The following is a 13,894-nucleotide window of genomic DNA, read 5'->3' as shown; positions in this document are numbered from 1 at the left end:
GTATGGTAAGTCTAATTGATTGTATTATTGAGTTCTATAGTTTCTTTGTTTAACCTTTGTTTGGAAGGTCTGTCCAATGGTGAAAGAGGTGTGTTAAACTCACCCCGTATTATTGTGTTGTGGTCTATTTGACTCTTGAAATTGAGAAGAGTTTGTTTGATGAACATAGATGTTCCATTGTTTGCAGCATATAGATTTATAATTGTTATGTCTTGTTAATGTATGGTTCCCTTAAGCAGTATATAATATCCTTCTTTATTCCTTTTGATTAACTTTGGCTTGAAGTTTACTTTATTTGATGAGTATGGAAACCCCTGTTTCTTACTGTAGTCCATGTGAGGGATATCTTTTTCCCAATCTTTCATCTTCCATCTGTGGATGTCTTTTTCTAAGAGAGGAGTCTCTTGAAGGCAGCATATTGTTGGGTCTATTTTAAATCAAATCTGCCTGTCTGTCTTTTGATTGATGAGCTTAAGCCATTAACATTCAGGTTTATTATTGAGACGTGATTTATATTTCTAGTCACTTTTGTTTATTTTTACTATATAACTTGACTTGGTTTTTCCTTTGATTGGTTTTTCTTTTAGTGTAAAACCTACCATTGCTTATTTTTATTGTTGATTTTGTTTCCTTCTCGTGAAATATCTTGCTGAGTATGTTCTGTAATGCAGGCTTTCTGGTTGTAAATTTTTTAAAATTTTGTGTATCATAGAAGGTTTTTGTTTCATCATCACATCTAAAGCTTAATTTTGCTGATATAAGATTCTTGGTTTCTTTCAGAGCTTGGCATATGTTTTTCTAGGATCTTCTAGCTTTCAGGATCTGAGTTGGAAAATCTGCAGATAGCCTAATTGGTTTTCTCCTATTTGTAATCTGATTCCTTTCTCTTATAGCTTTTAAAATTCTCCCATTCTGTATGCTAGGTGTTTTCATTATAATGTGCCTCGGTGTGGATCTGTTATGATTTTGTACATTTGGTGTCCTATAAGTCTCTTGTATTTGATTTTCCAATTCATCCTTCATATTTGGAAATTTTTCTGTTTTATTGAATAGATTGTTCATTTCTTTGGTTTGTAACTCTATGCCTTCCTCTATCCCAATAATTCTTAAATTTGGTCTTTTTATGTTATCTCATAATTCTTGAATGTTCTGCTCATGGTTTCATTGTGTGGTCAACTTTATTTCAAGATTATATGTTTTCTCTTTATTGTCTGAGGTTTTGTCTTCCAAATGATCTAACCTGTTGGTGATGCTTTCTATTGTGTTTTTAATTTGGTTTATTTTTTTCCTTCATTTCAAGGACTTCTGTTTTTTTCCCTCAGAACCTCCATCTCCTTTTTGAAGGAATCTTTTGTTTCCTATATTGGCTTTGTAACTCTTTATTGTAATGATCTTTTGCTGCCTGTATTTGCTCTCTTATATCATTCTTTAATGCACAGAACAGTTTAATTATGTACATCCTGAACTCCTTCTCTGTCATTTCTTCTGCTCTGCTGGCCATGAATTCTAGTAATATAGTATCTTGGTTTGTTTAGGGCACTTTATTCCCTTGTTTTCTCATGTTGTTTGTATGTCTTCCCTTATAGCACTACAGATCCAAGGTGTTACAGTTTTTACCCTATAGGCATATAGTGTCCCTGCAGGGTTCCAATACCTCTCTTTTAAGGGGGAGAATAATATTAACAGATCCCATTACAAACAATATACAACCTTGAACCAAATAACCACTATTAAGACATTTGTGGGTTAGTCACAATATGCAGAAATGTTGAGTTTAATTATTATCTACAATATAAATAGTAGGTTTGCAAAAGGGTCCACAGTTTCAGATGGTGAACAAAGAGAACCAAACGGGGGTGTGGTATAGGATGAGATGTTAAGGAGGTAGGAGGTAAGGATATAAAGACTTATTAGATCTTAGGAAGCTTGAAAAAGGAATCTAGTTGGCTAGTAGCAGGAGAAAAGAGAGAAAGTGATTTTGACAAGACTAGTAAGTGAGAAGACAATAGAATACAAAAAACAAATAACCATAAAAATTAAGAAAAATAAAAATGTAGAAATAGGAGATAAAAGAATATACAACACAACTGTCATATACTACACAGACATTCCAGTCCTCAATAGCCTAATCCATGAAAAATACTTATTTTCACAAATGTTGGGGATGTGGAGGTGGGAAAAGAGAGAGAGAAAGGGGAAAAAAGAGAAAAGAAAAAATCTCAAAGGAAAATACAAGGATTGTTTTTGTTGGAGTTCAGTATCTTTCCTGCTTCCCTACTCATCCAGTAGCTGGGATTGTCTATTGTTTGCTGGTATCTCCACCCTTAGGCTAGTGAAGATTATTAGGGTAGGAGGGTTGGTCTTGGGGACGGAGCTCCTGGAAGTGGCATATAGTAGTTGCATGTCCCCAGTGGGAGACAGCATCTTAAGTATCTCCTTTGGGGCCTACTCATGTGATGTAGGTGCCTGGTCTTATCTCCTTATATCACCTATAGACCATAGACCTCACAATTCCTGGTATCTAATGTACTCTCTAAACTCTGTATCTCACTCACCCCCTTTCTTTCTACTTCCCAATCAGGAACCTCTCTCTCCAGAGATCTTATGGACTGTGCTCTGGGGGCTGCGCACCTGTCCTAGAGAGCTGTTTTGTATTGGGCAGTTCAGGGCCAGGCTTGCCAGCTTGCCGCATAGCCGAAAGCACTGTGCCTGGTTAGTGGCTGCAGGGGAGGAGGAGGTTGGGGACTATAGGTACTTTGACATTGCTTCTAGGACCCAGCAGGTTTGCCAAACTAGGAGTTGCCCCAACTAAAGATGGCGACAAAGGTGTCCCAAGGGTGGGCAGTGGCATTGAGTGTCATGTTCAGGGATGCAGCTCTGTGGTGTACAGTGTTGTGGCTGGTGGCTGTCTTCAGACCCTGTTTGGTGTCCCCAGGTGCAGGCTATCGCAAGTAAGGGACTATGGCAGTGATTACAATGTCCCAAGATGGAGGCAACAGGGGAGCCTCATGGGATTGCACAGAGGAATGGTGGCCAGAGGTCCTGCGCATAGGCAGCCACAACCAGGATCCTATGTGGGTTTGCAGCAAGGGACCTGTGCTTTGATGTTCTGGCGTAGCTGTTGGGGGTCCTCTAATAACTCACAGAAAAACAGTATTCCCCACTACTTGAATTCAGGTCACAGAGCAACACAGAATGCAGCCTTCCTCTAGCCCACCATCTTGGATCTCCTAGAGAACATTTTTAAAGGTCCTGGTTTTTGATCTTGTCCACAAGACCTCAGGTGGAATGTTGACTTGCCAATAGCACAGGAGGAACTGTGCTGCCATTTACAGTGTTTCCCTTGCAGGTGGAACAGCCAGCAGGCAGAGGGGCTTTCTGGGGTGCATTCGGTTTCTGCAGTTGAATGGGATAGCTCTGGACCTGGAGGGAAGAGCCAAGGTGACTCCAGGAGTCGAGGCAGGGTGTGCAGGACACTGCAGCAGCTATGGACACTTGTGTCACAATGGGGGGAGATGTCAAGAACGGCACAGAGGAGTGGCTTGCGACTGTACATCCTCTGCCTATGAGGGCCCATTCTGCTCACATGGTAAGTGGCCAAGAAGGAGGTTTCAGGTACAACATGACGAATGTTCTGGCATATGATGCTATAAAGAAAGGAAAGCAACTCTATGTGATGATTTGAAATAGAATTTCTGTCCCAAATCCTCTGTGAAATTCAGGAAGAGATAGGAATCTGTTTTGAGAAGCCACTGCTGGCTACTTCTGTTAGCTCTGGTAGCAGTCGTTTCTGGATTGCCAGTGAAATGACCCATGGAGAGGAAAAACCTCTGAATTATATGTTTAGACTAGAGACTTAATTTTATGTAAATCTAAGATGAAACATTTTGAAGGCAACAGTGAAATATTTATCATTACAAAATCAAGTTATGAAAATAATAGAGAATGAGTTAGCTATGTGTAATATTGTATTAGATAAATAAGAGTATATACATTTTTAACCTTAAAATTATAAAGGTAAAATGAAACAGTAAAAATGCCATTATTATTTTCTCTCTTGGGATAGTGAACGATTAGGTTTTTTAAAAAATGTGCATAAAGCAAGTGTATGCACTTATGTATTACTAACAAAACAAAAATTTTGTCTAGAGATTTCTGCCTATTTTGGAGCTGGTTCCTCCATAATCTACAGTTTTCAAGAGCATCACAATTACACCTTCAATGGAAACTCCAGCTCCTTAGCAGCTTTATTTCATGAGGAGCTAACACTAACCAGGGAAATAGTCACCTTGAGCTTCCGAACCACGGGGACTCCCAGCCTGCTGCTGTTTGTGAGCTCTGTCTATGAGGAGTACCTTTCAGTTATCCTTGCCTCCAATGGTGAGTATGAGAACCATGAAACTGAGTTAGAAAAATGTGACCATAAAGCCACAGGCCTTTCTGATCCAGCCACAAACCAGGCTTTACTACAGTTGCTTTATTTTTCATTATACCCCCAAATGTTTACAGCAAAAGTTAACATTTCAACAATTAAATTAAGATGCCTTTCTCCCATAAACGTTTGATTATTTTATGGGTTTGGTGTAAAACTGTGCTTCCTGTGATTGCCCGAGGGCCTATGCTTCTATGTATGAATTGAGTTTTGTAGTTCATTTTGAAATATCTTGTTTAATACATGGAAAATATTTCCAGTTCCCTTTAAGAAAAAAAAATAAAGAAATATTTAAACCATAGAAAAGACAATATCCATAAGCATCCAATAAATATGATGGTTCTTTTATTTATTTTTATTTTTTTAGATTTTATTAGATTTATTTATGATGGTTCTTTATCTATTAGTAGTTGAGAAATCACTAGTGTCATGCGTATATGAAAAAGTTGAGTGACCCACCCAGCTGAAGCCTGCTAAGGCTTTTTCAGGAGTACACAGTTGAAGAACAAACAACCTTAAACTAGTTTCTATGGATATGCATAAACCACATGATTCATTATAAGTATTAAGAGAATTATTGAGCTCCATCTGTGAAGAAGCACAGTATGTGGAATGAGAGATTTGGTTACAGCAACAAACAATATATTTCTGTTTTCTCTATTTCTTTCTTATGGCACAAACATTAGGGGAAAAAATCCTGATCACGTAAGGAAAAAATTAATTATGCAAACATCAACAATACATTAAAATGCAGTGAAATCAGATTAAAAGAAGTTAAAGAACCTGAACATTAATGCAGTATTGCTTGAGGTTTTACCATTTAATAATATGACTATCACATTAATAATTGACTTAGAGCCTGGCTCAGAGTTTTCATATGCTCAACTTAAACTTTTTCATTTAGTTAAGGAAAATTGAGGATGTTGGAAAGGAGATTGCTCATTATAATCCATTTGATATTAACTTTTAAAATAGTAACTAGATTTAGAATGTGGCCCTAAAATAGCTCATAGACGATCAATTTTCCCGGAGAAGTATATATTGTTCCACCAAAAAAAATGCTCCATAAATTCAAATTGTATTTAGAAAATTTAATGTGATTTAGAACCTGCGTGGGCAATTTTTGTAAAGTTTTGTTTTAGTTAAAACTGTCTTTTTTTGTTTTGTTTTGTTTTCAGGAAGTTTGCAGATCAGGTATAAGCTAGACAGACACAGAGAGCCAGATGTTTTTAACTTTGATTTTAAAAACCTGGCTGATGGGCAACTTCACAATGTGAAGATTAACAGAGAAGCTGCAGTGGTCTTTGTAGAGGTAAGATAGTAAATCCAACAATGGCAACAGTAATTAAAACAGTGGCTCTCAGAATGTATGAGTTAAAGCAAAAATTTGATAATACATCTTAATAACAGAAATACCCATTTAGCACTATTATTCTCTAAGTCTTGTTAGGACAGACATGTAATCAAAGTGTTTTGTTTAGCAATGAGATTATCAAAGCTATTGTTAGTAAGTACTAATAGTTTAAAATGCAAAGCTGTCCTCAGATGTTTTACTTGACTTGATAGAGAAATATCTAATTTATGATAGTGAATGTTGACAAACCCATTCCCACTTTATACAAAAGAATAAATGCTACAGTAATTTAAACACAAGGAAAAGGTCAAGATCTTGCTTAAAATGAGAATCTATTTTTGAAAAAGCACCAGAGTAAATTAAACTTTGAGATTTAAAATAGCTTATTGCATTTCCTACGGATTATACCATGAATAAAAATAGAGGGAAAAGGGAGAGACAGTGAGGACAAGTGGAACTTAATGTATTACTGAAATTGTTCAAGAAAGGGTTTTCTCCATTCTAGATAATCTATTGTTTGAAGTTGGTTTCTTTCACCTTTCTGATAGCACTAACGTATCACTTATCTTTGTCATTTTTCTTGGCCTGCCCTTGATTCCCATCCTCTTATCATCCAAATTGCTCACATTTCCATGTCTACTTCTTGTGGACTGTTTAATAGGTTAACCAGAATGCAAGGAGAAGAGCCACTCTGTCATCAGGGATGGAATTCAATGCTGTCAAATCTCTTGTGTTGGGGATGATTTTAGGTAAGTGAAAGAGTGTCTCCCCACAAGACATGGCTCAGAACTGCAAAATTGCAAATGCAGGAAGCTTTTGTCAAGCTGAAAGAGGCTCTTTGTCATGTTGGTAATTTCCAGTGAGTGCTAATCAAGGTAGAAACCATATTCTTATCTGAGTGCATCTGTAATCCTAAGTGCTGCCTGCCAGGAGCTTCAACCTTCCTTGAAAAGCTCTCCCACCAACTGCCCCTCACTTGGCAATCGACATAACATTAAAAACTTGGTATTTTTCTAACTCAAGAAAGCCAAAATCAAAGCAGATATTAAGTTCACAAGTTACATTTAGAAACTTACTACACACTTTCAGCAAAGAATTCACAAGCCAAATACAGAAATTATTTAATGATAAAACTAGACAAGATTAAGAGAAGAAGACAATTGTGGGTTGCAATGAGATGTGTCACTTACTCTCAGCCACTCTTGTAAAATCACAGCCTAAATATCTCACAGACATTTTTCTGCCCCTAGTTATTTTCCATAAAATCAAAATAAAAGTATACTTTACTAATTAGGCATCAAATTCTTTATGTCTTTATTTTTCCTTTTTCAACATGAATTAAATAGAAATAAAAGTTAAATTTTAAGTTATTTTAAAGAAAGCATTATGAATCCCAGTGCTCTCCAGGGTGTTCCCATACATGTTAAAAACAAATGTGTGAAGTTCAGATGGTGCAGCCTAACTGACAGCTCTATGCTGGTCACATGGCATTAAAGATAAGACTAAGGGTTCCAGGAATGGCTCAGTGGCAGAGCAGTTGCCTAGCATGATGGGCAATGCCCTGGGTTCCATCCCCATCACCACACACACACACACACACACACACACACACACACACACACAGACGGCACATTGGGTTTCTTGAGGAGGGTATTTGAATTCTTTGCTGAAAGTGTGTAGTAAGTTTCTAAATGGAATTGATAGGGAAATTTCAGCTTAAAGTGGTGATTCTGCATTGTCATCAAAACTTCAAGGTCAATAAAGAATCTAGCTAGTCCTGGAGGAGAAACAGCTTGTACTATTGGTCCTTTCACATGATTTGTTACTCTAGCCCTGGTTCTCATACATGGAAATCTGATTGAACCAGTTAAAACAGAAACAAAAATGATGATAGTTGCTTCACATTCTGTGTTAGGAGATGCTCATTACTGTTGCAGTCTGGTATAGAAGTGCTGCTAGTTATTTTCCTAGTCTCTAGCAAACTGGCTGTATTTCCTAGGCATTTCTGGATATCTGTTTTCATGATATTAGTAGTTTTTTATTCTATAGTATAGGAAACCAGAAGGAATTGGAAAAACAGATGAAAGAAACTGCTCCAACTGTCAGCCTTGGAATAACAGAATACAGTTAGAGAAGGTTGTGAGATTCCAAAAAGTTCAAAGGCAGTGTTGAGTTTTAGGAACCAGTAGTTGCTACCCAGTTCTCAGTCATCAGCTGAACTATAATTATTTTTAACATTCTGTTGAATGCTGAGATAATAATCAAGGAGTACAAAGCCTCAGATTTTTGTAAGGTCTTTTCTAAGAGCTGAATACTATACATTTCAATGTCACTGGGAGGCTGGATCTTGAATGTTCTCAATACAGTAAATTGTTTGATGTGACCGATAAGTTAGTTGTCTTAATTTGGTTATTTCACAATGTAACAAAAAAAAATCATAGCATCATCATTTTGTATCTTAAAAACACATACACCTATAATTTATCAATGTGCATATTTTTAAAAACATACAAGTAGAAAAGACTTTGCTTCCTCTTTAAAAATTTCCTATAGAGCTCTACCCTCTGTCCTGGCTGGTGGTGACTAAGTTTGAGAGAAATGAGAAATTGTTCTTACACGTGGTGCACCAACCCCAAGCTGTACTTTGGTAGAGTAGAAGCAATCTGTGAGTGCAGAGGTGGTTCCTCTCTGCCTCCAGTGAACCAATTCCTCTTTATTCCCAGATCAGATGTCCTTACTTTTTTCAAGCCACCAAGACAGAGTCGGTCGATAAGCAAAACAAGCATAAACACACAAACAATTAACTTCCTGCCCTTAGTGTCTTCAGTGCCTGGAAGGAAAAATGAGTTGTGTTCAGAAATGTCCATAGGAAGTTGTCTTCCATAAATGAAATTGGCAAAGGAGTAGTTTTACAAGAATTTAGACTCAGATTTAATGTGTGTAAAGAAAGATGCAGTAGGGCTGGGACTGGTAGCACACAGTTGCCTGGCATGTGTGAGGCACTGGGTTTGTTTCTTAGCACCATATATAAATACATAAATAAAATAAAATCAACAACTAAAAAAATATTTAAAAAAGATGCAATAGATTATGGAAATTGATTAAAGTGAAGCATATTTTATGAATAGTGTTCATATTAGTCAAAAAGTAGAATAATAAATTGTATTACATAAATTTTTATTTTCCTACCAATTAATATGTAGAGGTCAGTGGCATTAAACCAAAAATTTTTATTTAAGAGTGATGTATTCAAAACCATGTCATTTCAGTTTGTAAAAATTAAAGTTGAAATTTGACAATGAAGCTTATAGACTGAAGCAATTGATCTAATAAAATAATAAGTATTTCATTTCATCTCTACCTAGAGGCATGCATCTTGAATTAAAGGCTAGTACAAATTTTCATGTTTTAGATAACTGTATTTCAAGATGGCTTTTGTTCCAAGTTGCTGCTTTTTAGTTAACAAGCTAAGGATGAACACAATTTTTTCTCATATTTGGAGACAGCAATTTGGGTTTCATTTCATTAACTTAAAATGAAATAGACCAATAGGTAGACTCAAGAGAGATCCATTCGTTTTATAAGAAGTTGTCCTTAATTATGAAAAGCTATTCATTACTTATTATTAAAATTTTTAAATTGACAAAAATTATATATGTGAATCAGGTAAAAAAAATGGTGTTATAAAATTGTATACATTGTGGAATGGCTAAATTGTACTTATCAACATGTGCATCACCTCATATACTTATCATTTTTTGTATGGAAAACACTTAAAATAGACTCTGAGATGTTATTTTATATCCTTTTACCAACATCTCCCCAACTCCTGTTCCCACCAACCCCAGTAACCCCCATACCATTCTGTTCTCTGCTCTGAGTTCAACTTTCACATTTCACATATAGATAGTGAGATCACCAAGTGCTTTTCATTCTGTGCCTGGTGTATTTCACTTAGTTTAATAGCCTTCCTGGTTCATCCATGTAGTTGCAAATAACAGAATTTCCTGGAAGTCCATGTGTTATTTTTTTTTCTTCCTCTTGAGTTGAGTTCCTAATGTGTCTGAGGTATCAGCCCTGCTATTAGATGCATACGTTGTAAATATTTTCTCCCATTCTGTAGATTGACTCTTTACTGTGCTGCTTCCTTTACTGCGCAGAAGCTTTATGGTTGCTGTAACACTACCTGTTTATTTTTACTTTTGATACCTATCCTTCTTAGGTCATATCCAGAATCAGTGCCCAGAATGTCATCAAGAAGCATTTTCCATATTTCTTCATATACTAGTTTTATAGTTCTAGATTGAATGTTGAACTATACAATCCATTTTGAGTTGATTTTTAAGTGATGTGACATAAGAGTCTAGTGTCATTCTTCTGCCTGTGGATATCCAGTTTTCCTAAGACCATTTGTTGTACAGACTGTCTTTTTTCCATTGTGTATTCTGGGAATCTTTGTCAAAAATAAGTTAGCTAAAATACATAGTTCTGGGTTCTCTGTTCTGTGCCATTGGTCTGTATGTCTGTTTTATCCTAGTACCATGCTATTTTGATTACTATACTTTTGTGGTACATTTTAAAATCAGGTAGGTAGTGTGATGCTCCCAGGTTTGTTCTACTTGCTTAAGATTCCTTTGTTAAGATGATTCTGTATAAATTTTAGGATTCTTTTCTATTTCTATAAAAACTATCATTGGAATTTTTATACAGATTGCATTGAATCTGTGGACTGCTTTGGATAATTATAGACATTTTGGCAATATTAATTCTTTGAATGCAGAAATATCAATCCAGGAATATCTTCATTTTCTTTCAGCAATGTTTTATGATTTTCAGTGTATAGATCATTTGCCTCCTTAATTAAATTTATTTATAAGAATTTAATTATTTTTAGATGTTGTAAATGGAATTTTAAAAAATTTCTTCTCTGAATAATTTGTTTTGTGCAGAAAATCTACTGATGTTTGCATGTTGATAATGTATCCTGTAACTTTGCTGAGTTTGTTTACCCATTCTAGCAGATTTTTGGTGAGTCTGAAGGATGGTGAAAATATAAAATCATGTCATCTGCAAACAGGAACAGTTTATTTACTTTCCAATTTGGTTGCTTTTTGCTTTATTTTGAGGTTTCTTATTTGTTGTTTTGTTGTCTTGTTTCTTTTCGTTCATTTTTTTCTGGGAGTATTTTGATGTTGTTGTTATTGTTGTGACATTTGTTTTGTTTTTCTTATACTGGGGTTTAAACCTAGGGGTGCTTTACGACTAAACTGCATCCCAAGACCTTTTTATTTTTTATTTTAAGAAACAGTCTCAAAATTTTTTTATTTTACCTTGAAAAGTTCCCATTGGCATTTCTTGTAAGTCAGTTCTTGAACTTGCAATCCTCTTACCTCAACCCCCCAAGTAGCTGGGATTACAGGTGTCCACCTCAGTTTGATGCTTTTTATTTCCTTCTCTTACCTAATGCTCTGGTTAGATTTCCACTACTTTGTTGAGTAGAAATGGTAAGACTGAGCAGTTCTCTTGTTTCCTATTTTAGAGGACAGCTTTCAACTTTCCACTGTTGAGTGTAATTTAAGTTGTAGGTTTATCACACATAGACTGTGATATGCTTTGGTTCCTTTTCCTTTGTGATTTCTGTAAGGCTTACATAAAACATAGTGATAAGGAATTTATTTTAGGCTGATAGCATCTTGATAATGTAAGGAAAACAATATTTTTACTTTATCTCCTCCCATAGTTTGTTTTTATGTCACAATTACATATTTTTTGTTCTATATCCCTTAACAAATTATTGTCACTGTCATTATTTTAATTGTTTTGTTTTAAGCTTCATACCAATGATACAGGTGATTTATATATCACCATTACAGTAATTCTAATTTGTGTACTTACTTTTACCAGTGAGTTTTATACTTTCATATGCTTTCATGTTACTAATTATCAGGTTTTGCTTTCATCTTGAAAAACGTCCCTTTGGCATCTCTTGTAAATCAGGTCTGGTGGTATTGAACTGCCTCAATTTTTGTCTGAGTAAATCTTTATCTTTCATTTCTGAGTGATGGCTTTTAGGGTAAAGTATTCTTGTTTGGCAGTTTTTTTCTTTGAGTGTTTTGAATAACTCATCCATTCTCTGTGCTGTTTCTGCTGAAAAATCTGCTGCTAACCTTAATGGAACTTGCTTATATGTGATATGCTTTTCTTCTCTTGAGGTTTTCAAGATTCTCTTTCTCTCTGGATTTTGGCAGTTTAATCATAGCATGTCCTTGTACAGGCTTGTTTGGATTTGAGTCTGCTTGGAGACCTTTTACCTTCCTGTCCTTAGATATTTTTATCTTTCTCCAGATTTGGAAAGTTTATGGCCATTATTTCCTTAAATAAATTTTCTGGCCCTTTGCCTCTTTCTTCTCCATTTTGAGCTCCTATAACTTGGATATTTGTGCTTTTGATGTTATTTCATAAATTCTAAAAGCTTTCTTTATCCCTTTTCATTTTTTCTATTTTCAAATAACCTGTCTTCATGTTTACAGATTTTTGCTTCTTGATCCCTAATATACACTTTCAAATTGAAAAGGCAGGGGGAGAAACTTTCTCACATGGTTTAATTCATTTACAAGAAACACATAGCTAATGTGACACTGGACATTGAAAGATGAAATCATCCTCCTCAGATCAGAAACAAAACAAGGATGTATGTTGTCATGGCTTTTAGTCAAGATTATAGTACAGGTTTAAAGTAGGGCTATTAGGCAAGAAAAATAATTTAAACATCCAGATTAAAAAGAAACAAAGTAAAACTATATTTAGAGAACATAATCTTATAAGTAATCTACAAAAATAGCTATTAGAGCTACTAAAAGTTTCAGCATGATTTCAATATTCAAGATCAATACACAAAAGTTCAGTGTATTTCTGTATACTAGCAATGAACAACATGAAATTGGAATGGAGAATCAAATATAAATTCCATTTAAAATAGCCACAAAAAGTAGCATTATTTTGTTAGAAATTATTTTAACAAAAGAAGTTCAATCCATATCTACTGAAAATTATGAAATAATGTTTAAAGTAATTATAAAAGACCTTCTTAAATGTGAAGACATCCTGTGTTCAGGAATTGGAAAGCAATCTTGCTAAGAAGATACTATTCTACAAATGTAGGTATAGTTTCAACACAATCCATATTAAAACTTAAATGACTTTTTAAGTAGAAATTAGCAAGTTATGCTGTTAGCCATATTGAAATTCATTTATATGTGATATGTGTCTTTTCTGGAGGCTTTCATTTTTATAACAAAAATTCATATGGAGGACTCAGGATATAACTCAGGGTTACAGCACTTGCCTAACATGTATGAGGCCCTGGGTACAATTTTCAGTACTTCCCATAAAAAAGAAAAGGAAACTAATTCAAATGGAAATGCAAGACTCTGCTAATAGCCAAAAGATCTTATTAAGAAGGTCAGAGTTGGAAGTCTCATTCTTCTTGATTTCAAAACTTAGTAGAAAGACACAGTAATCAAGACGGTTATAGTTACAAGGATAGGCATATGGATAAATGGAATTGAACTAAGAGCCAAGAATTAACCCATATATTCATGATGAGCTGTCTTTTGATGCTGGTGCCAGGACCATTTAATGGGAGAAAGAATAATCTCTTTCACAACGTTGCTGGACCAGTGATATATGCACATTTGGGAAAAAAAAAGATGCTACCTTATACCACATACAGATTAACTCAACATGGGTGATAGATCAAATTATAGGAACTAATACTATAAAACTCTCTGAGCAAAACCTAGTTGTTCATTTTTGTGAATTAGATAAAGTTTTTCAAAAGCCTTAGATTAGATGATGGTTTCTCAAAAGCAGAAACAAGGAAAGATTAAATTGTACTTGATCAAAATGAAAAGTCTCCGTAATTCAAAAGACACTATCAAGAAAGTAAAAGAGAACCCATGAAGTGGGGAGGGAGTTGTTTGCAATTCATGTATTCTATAAGGGATTTTTCTAACATTATATAAACCATGACAACATACAACATACAATAAAGAACTCTTTCAACTAAATAATATATGTGATATACAAAGGACTCACATAAAAATCTG

At 35.0% G+C, this 13,894-nt stretch overlaps 1 protein-coding gene across 2 annotated transcripts in view; it reads left to right on the top strand.

Annotated features, from left to right (window-relative positions):
• The window catches only part of LOC101975743 (contactin-associated protein-like 3), a 203,046-nt gene that overhangs the window by 174,892 nt on the left and 14,260 nt on the right, over positions 1-13,894 (top strand). For both annotated transcript variants that reach the window (XM_078030403.1, XM_021719995.3), the window contains exons 18-21: positions 3,350-3,589; positions 4,150-4,380; positions 5,611-5,744; positions 6,448-6,535. In XM_078030403.1, the coding sequence (XP_077886529.1) occupies positions 3,350-3,589; positions 4,150-4,380; positions 5,611-5,744; positions 6,448-6,535 (693 nt within the window). The remainder of the gene's footprint in view (positions 1-3,349; positions 3,590-4,149; positions 4,381-5,610; positions 5,745-6,447; positions 6,536-13,894) is intronic.

Source organism: Ictidomys tridecemlineatus, chromosome 13 (genome assembly GCF_052094955.1).
Source record: "Ictidomys tridecemlineatus isolate mIctTri1 chromosome 13, mIctTri1.hap1, whole genome shotgun sequence".
NCBI classification, from domain to species: Eukaryota; Metazoa; Chordata; class Mammalia; order Rodentia; family Sciuridae; genus Ictidomys; species Ictidomys tridecemlineatus.
Note: the sequence above shows the minus strand (reverse complement) of the source record. Positions and strands in the feature narration are given on the sequence as shown.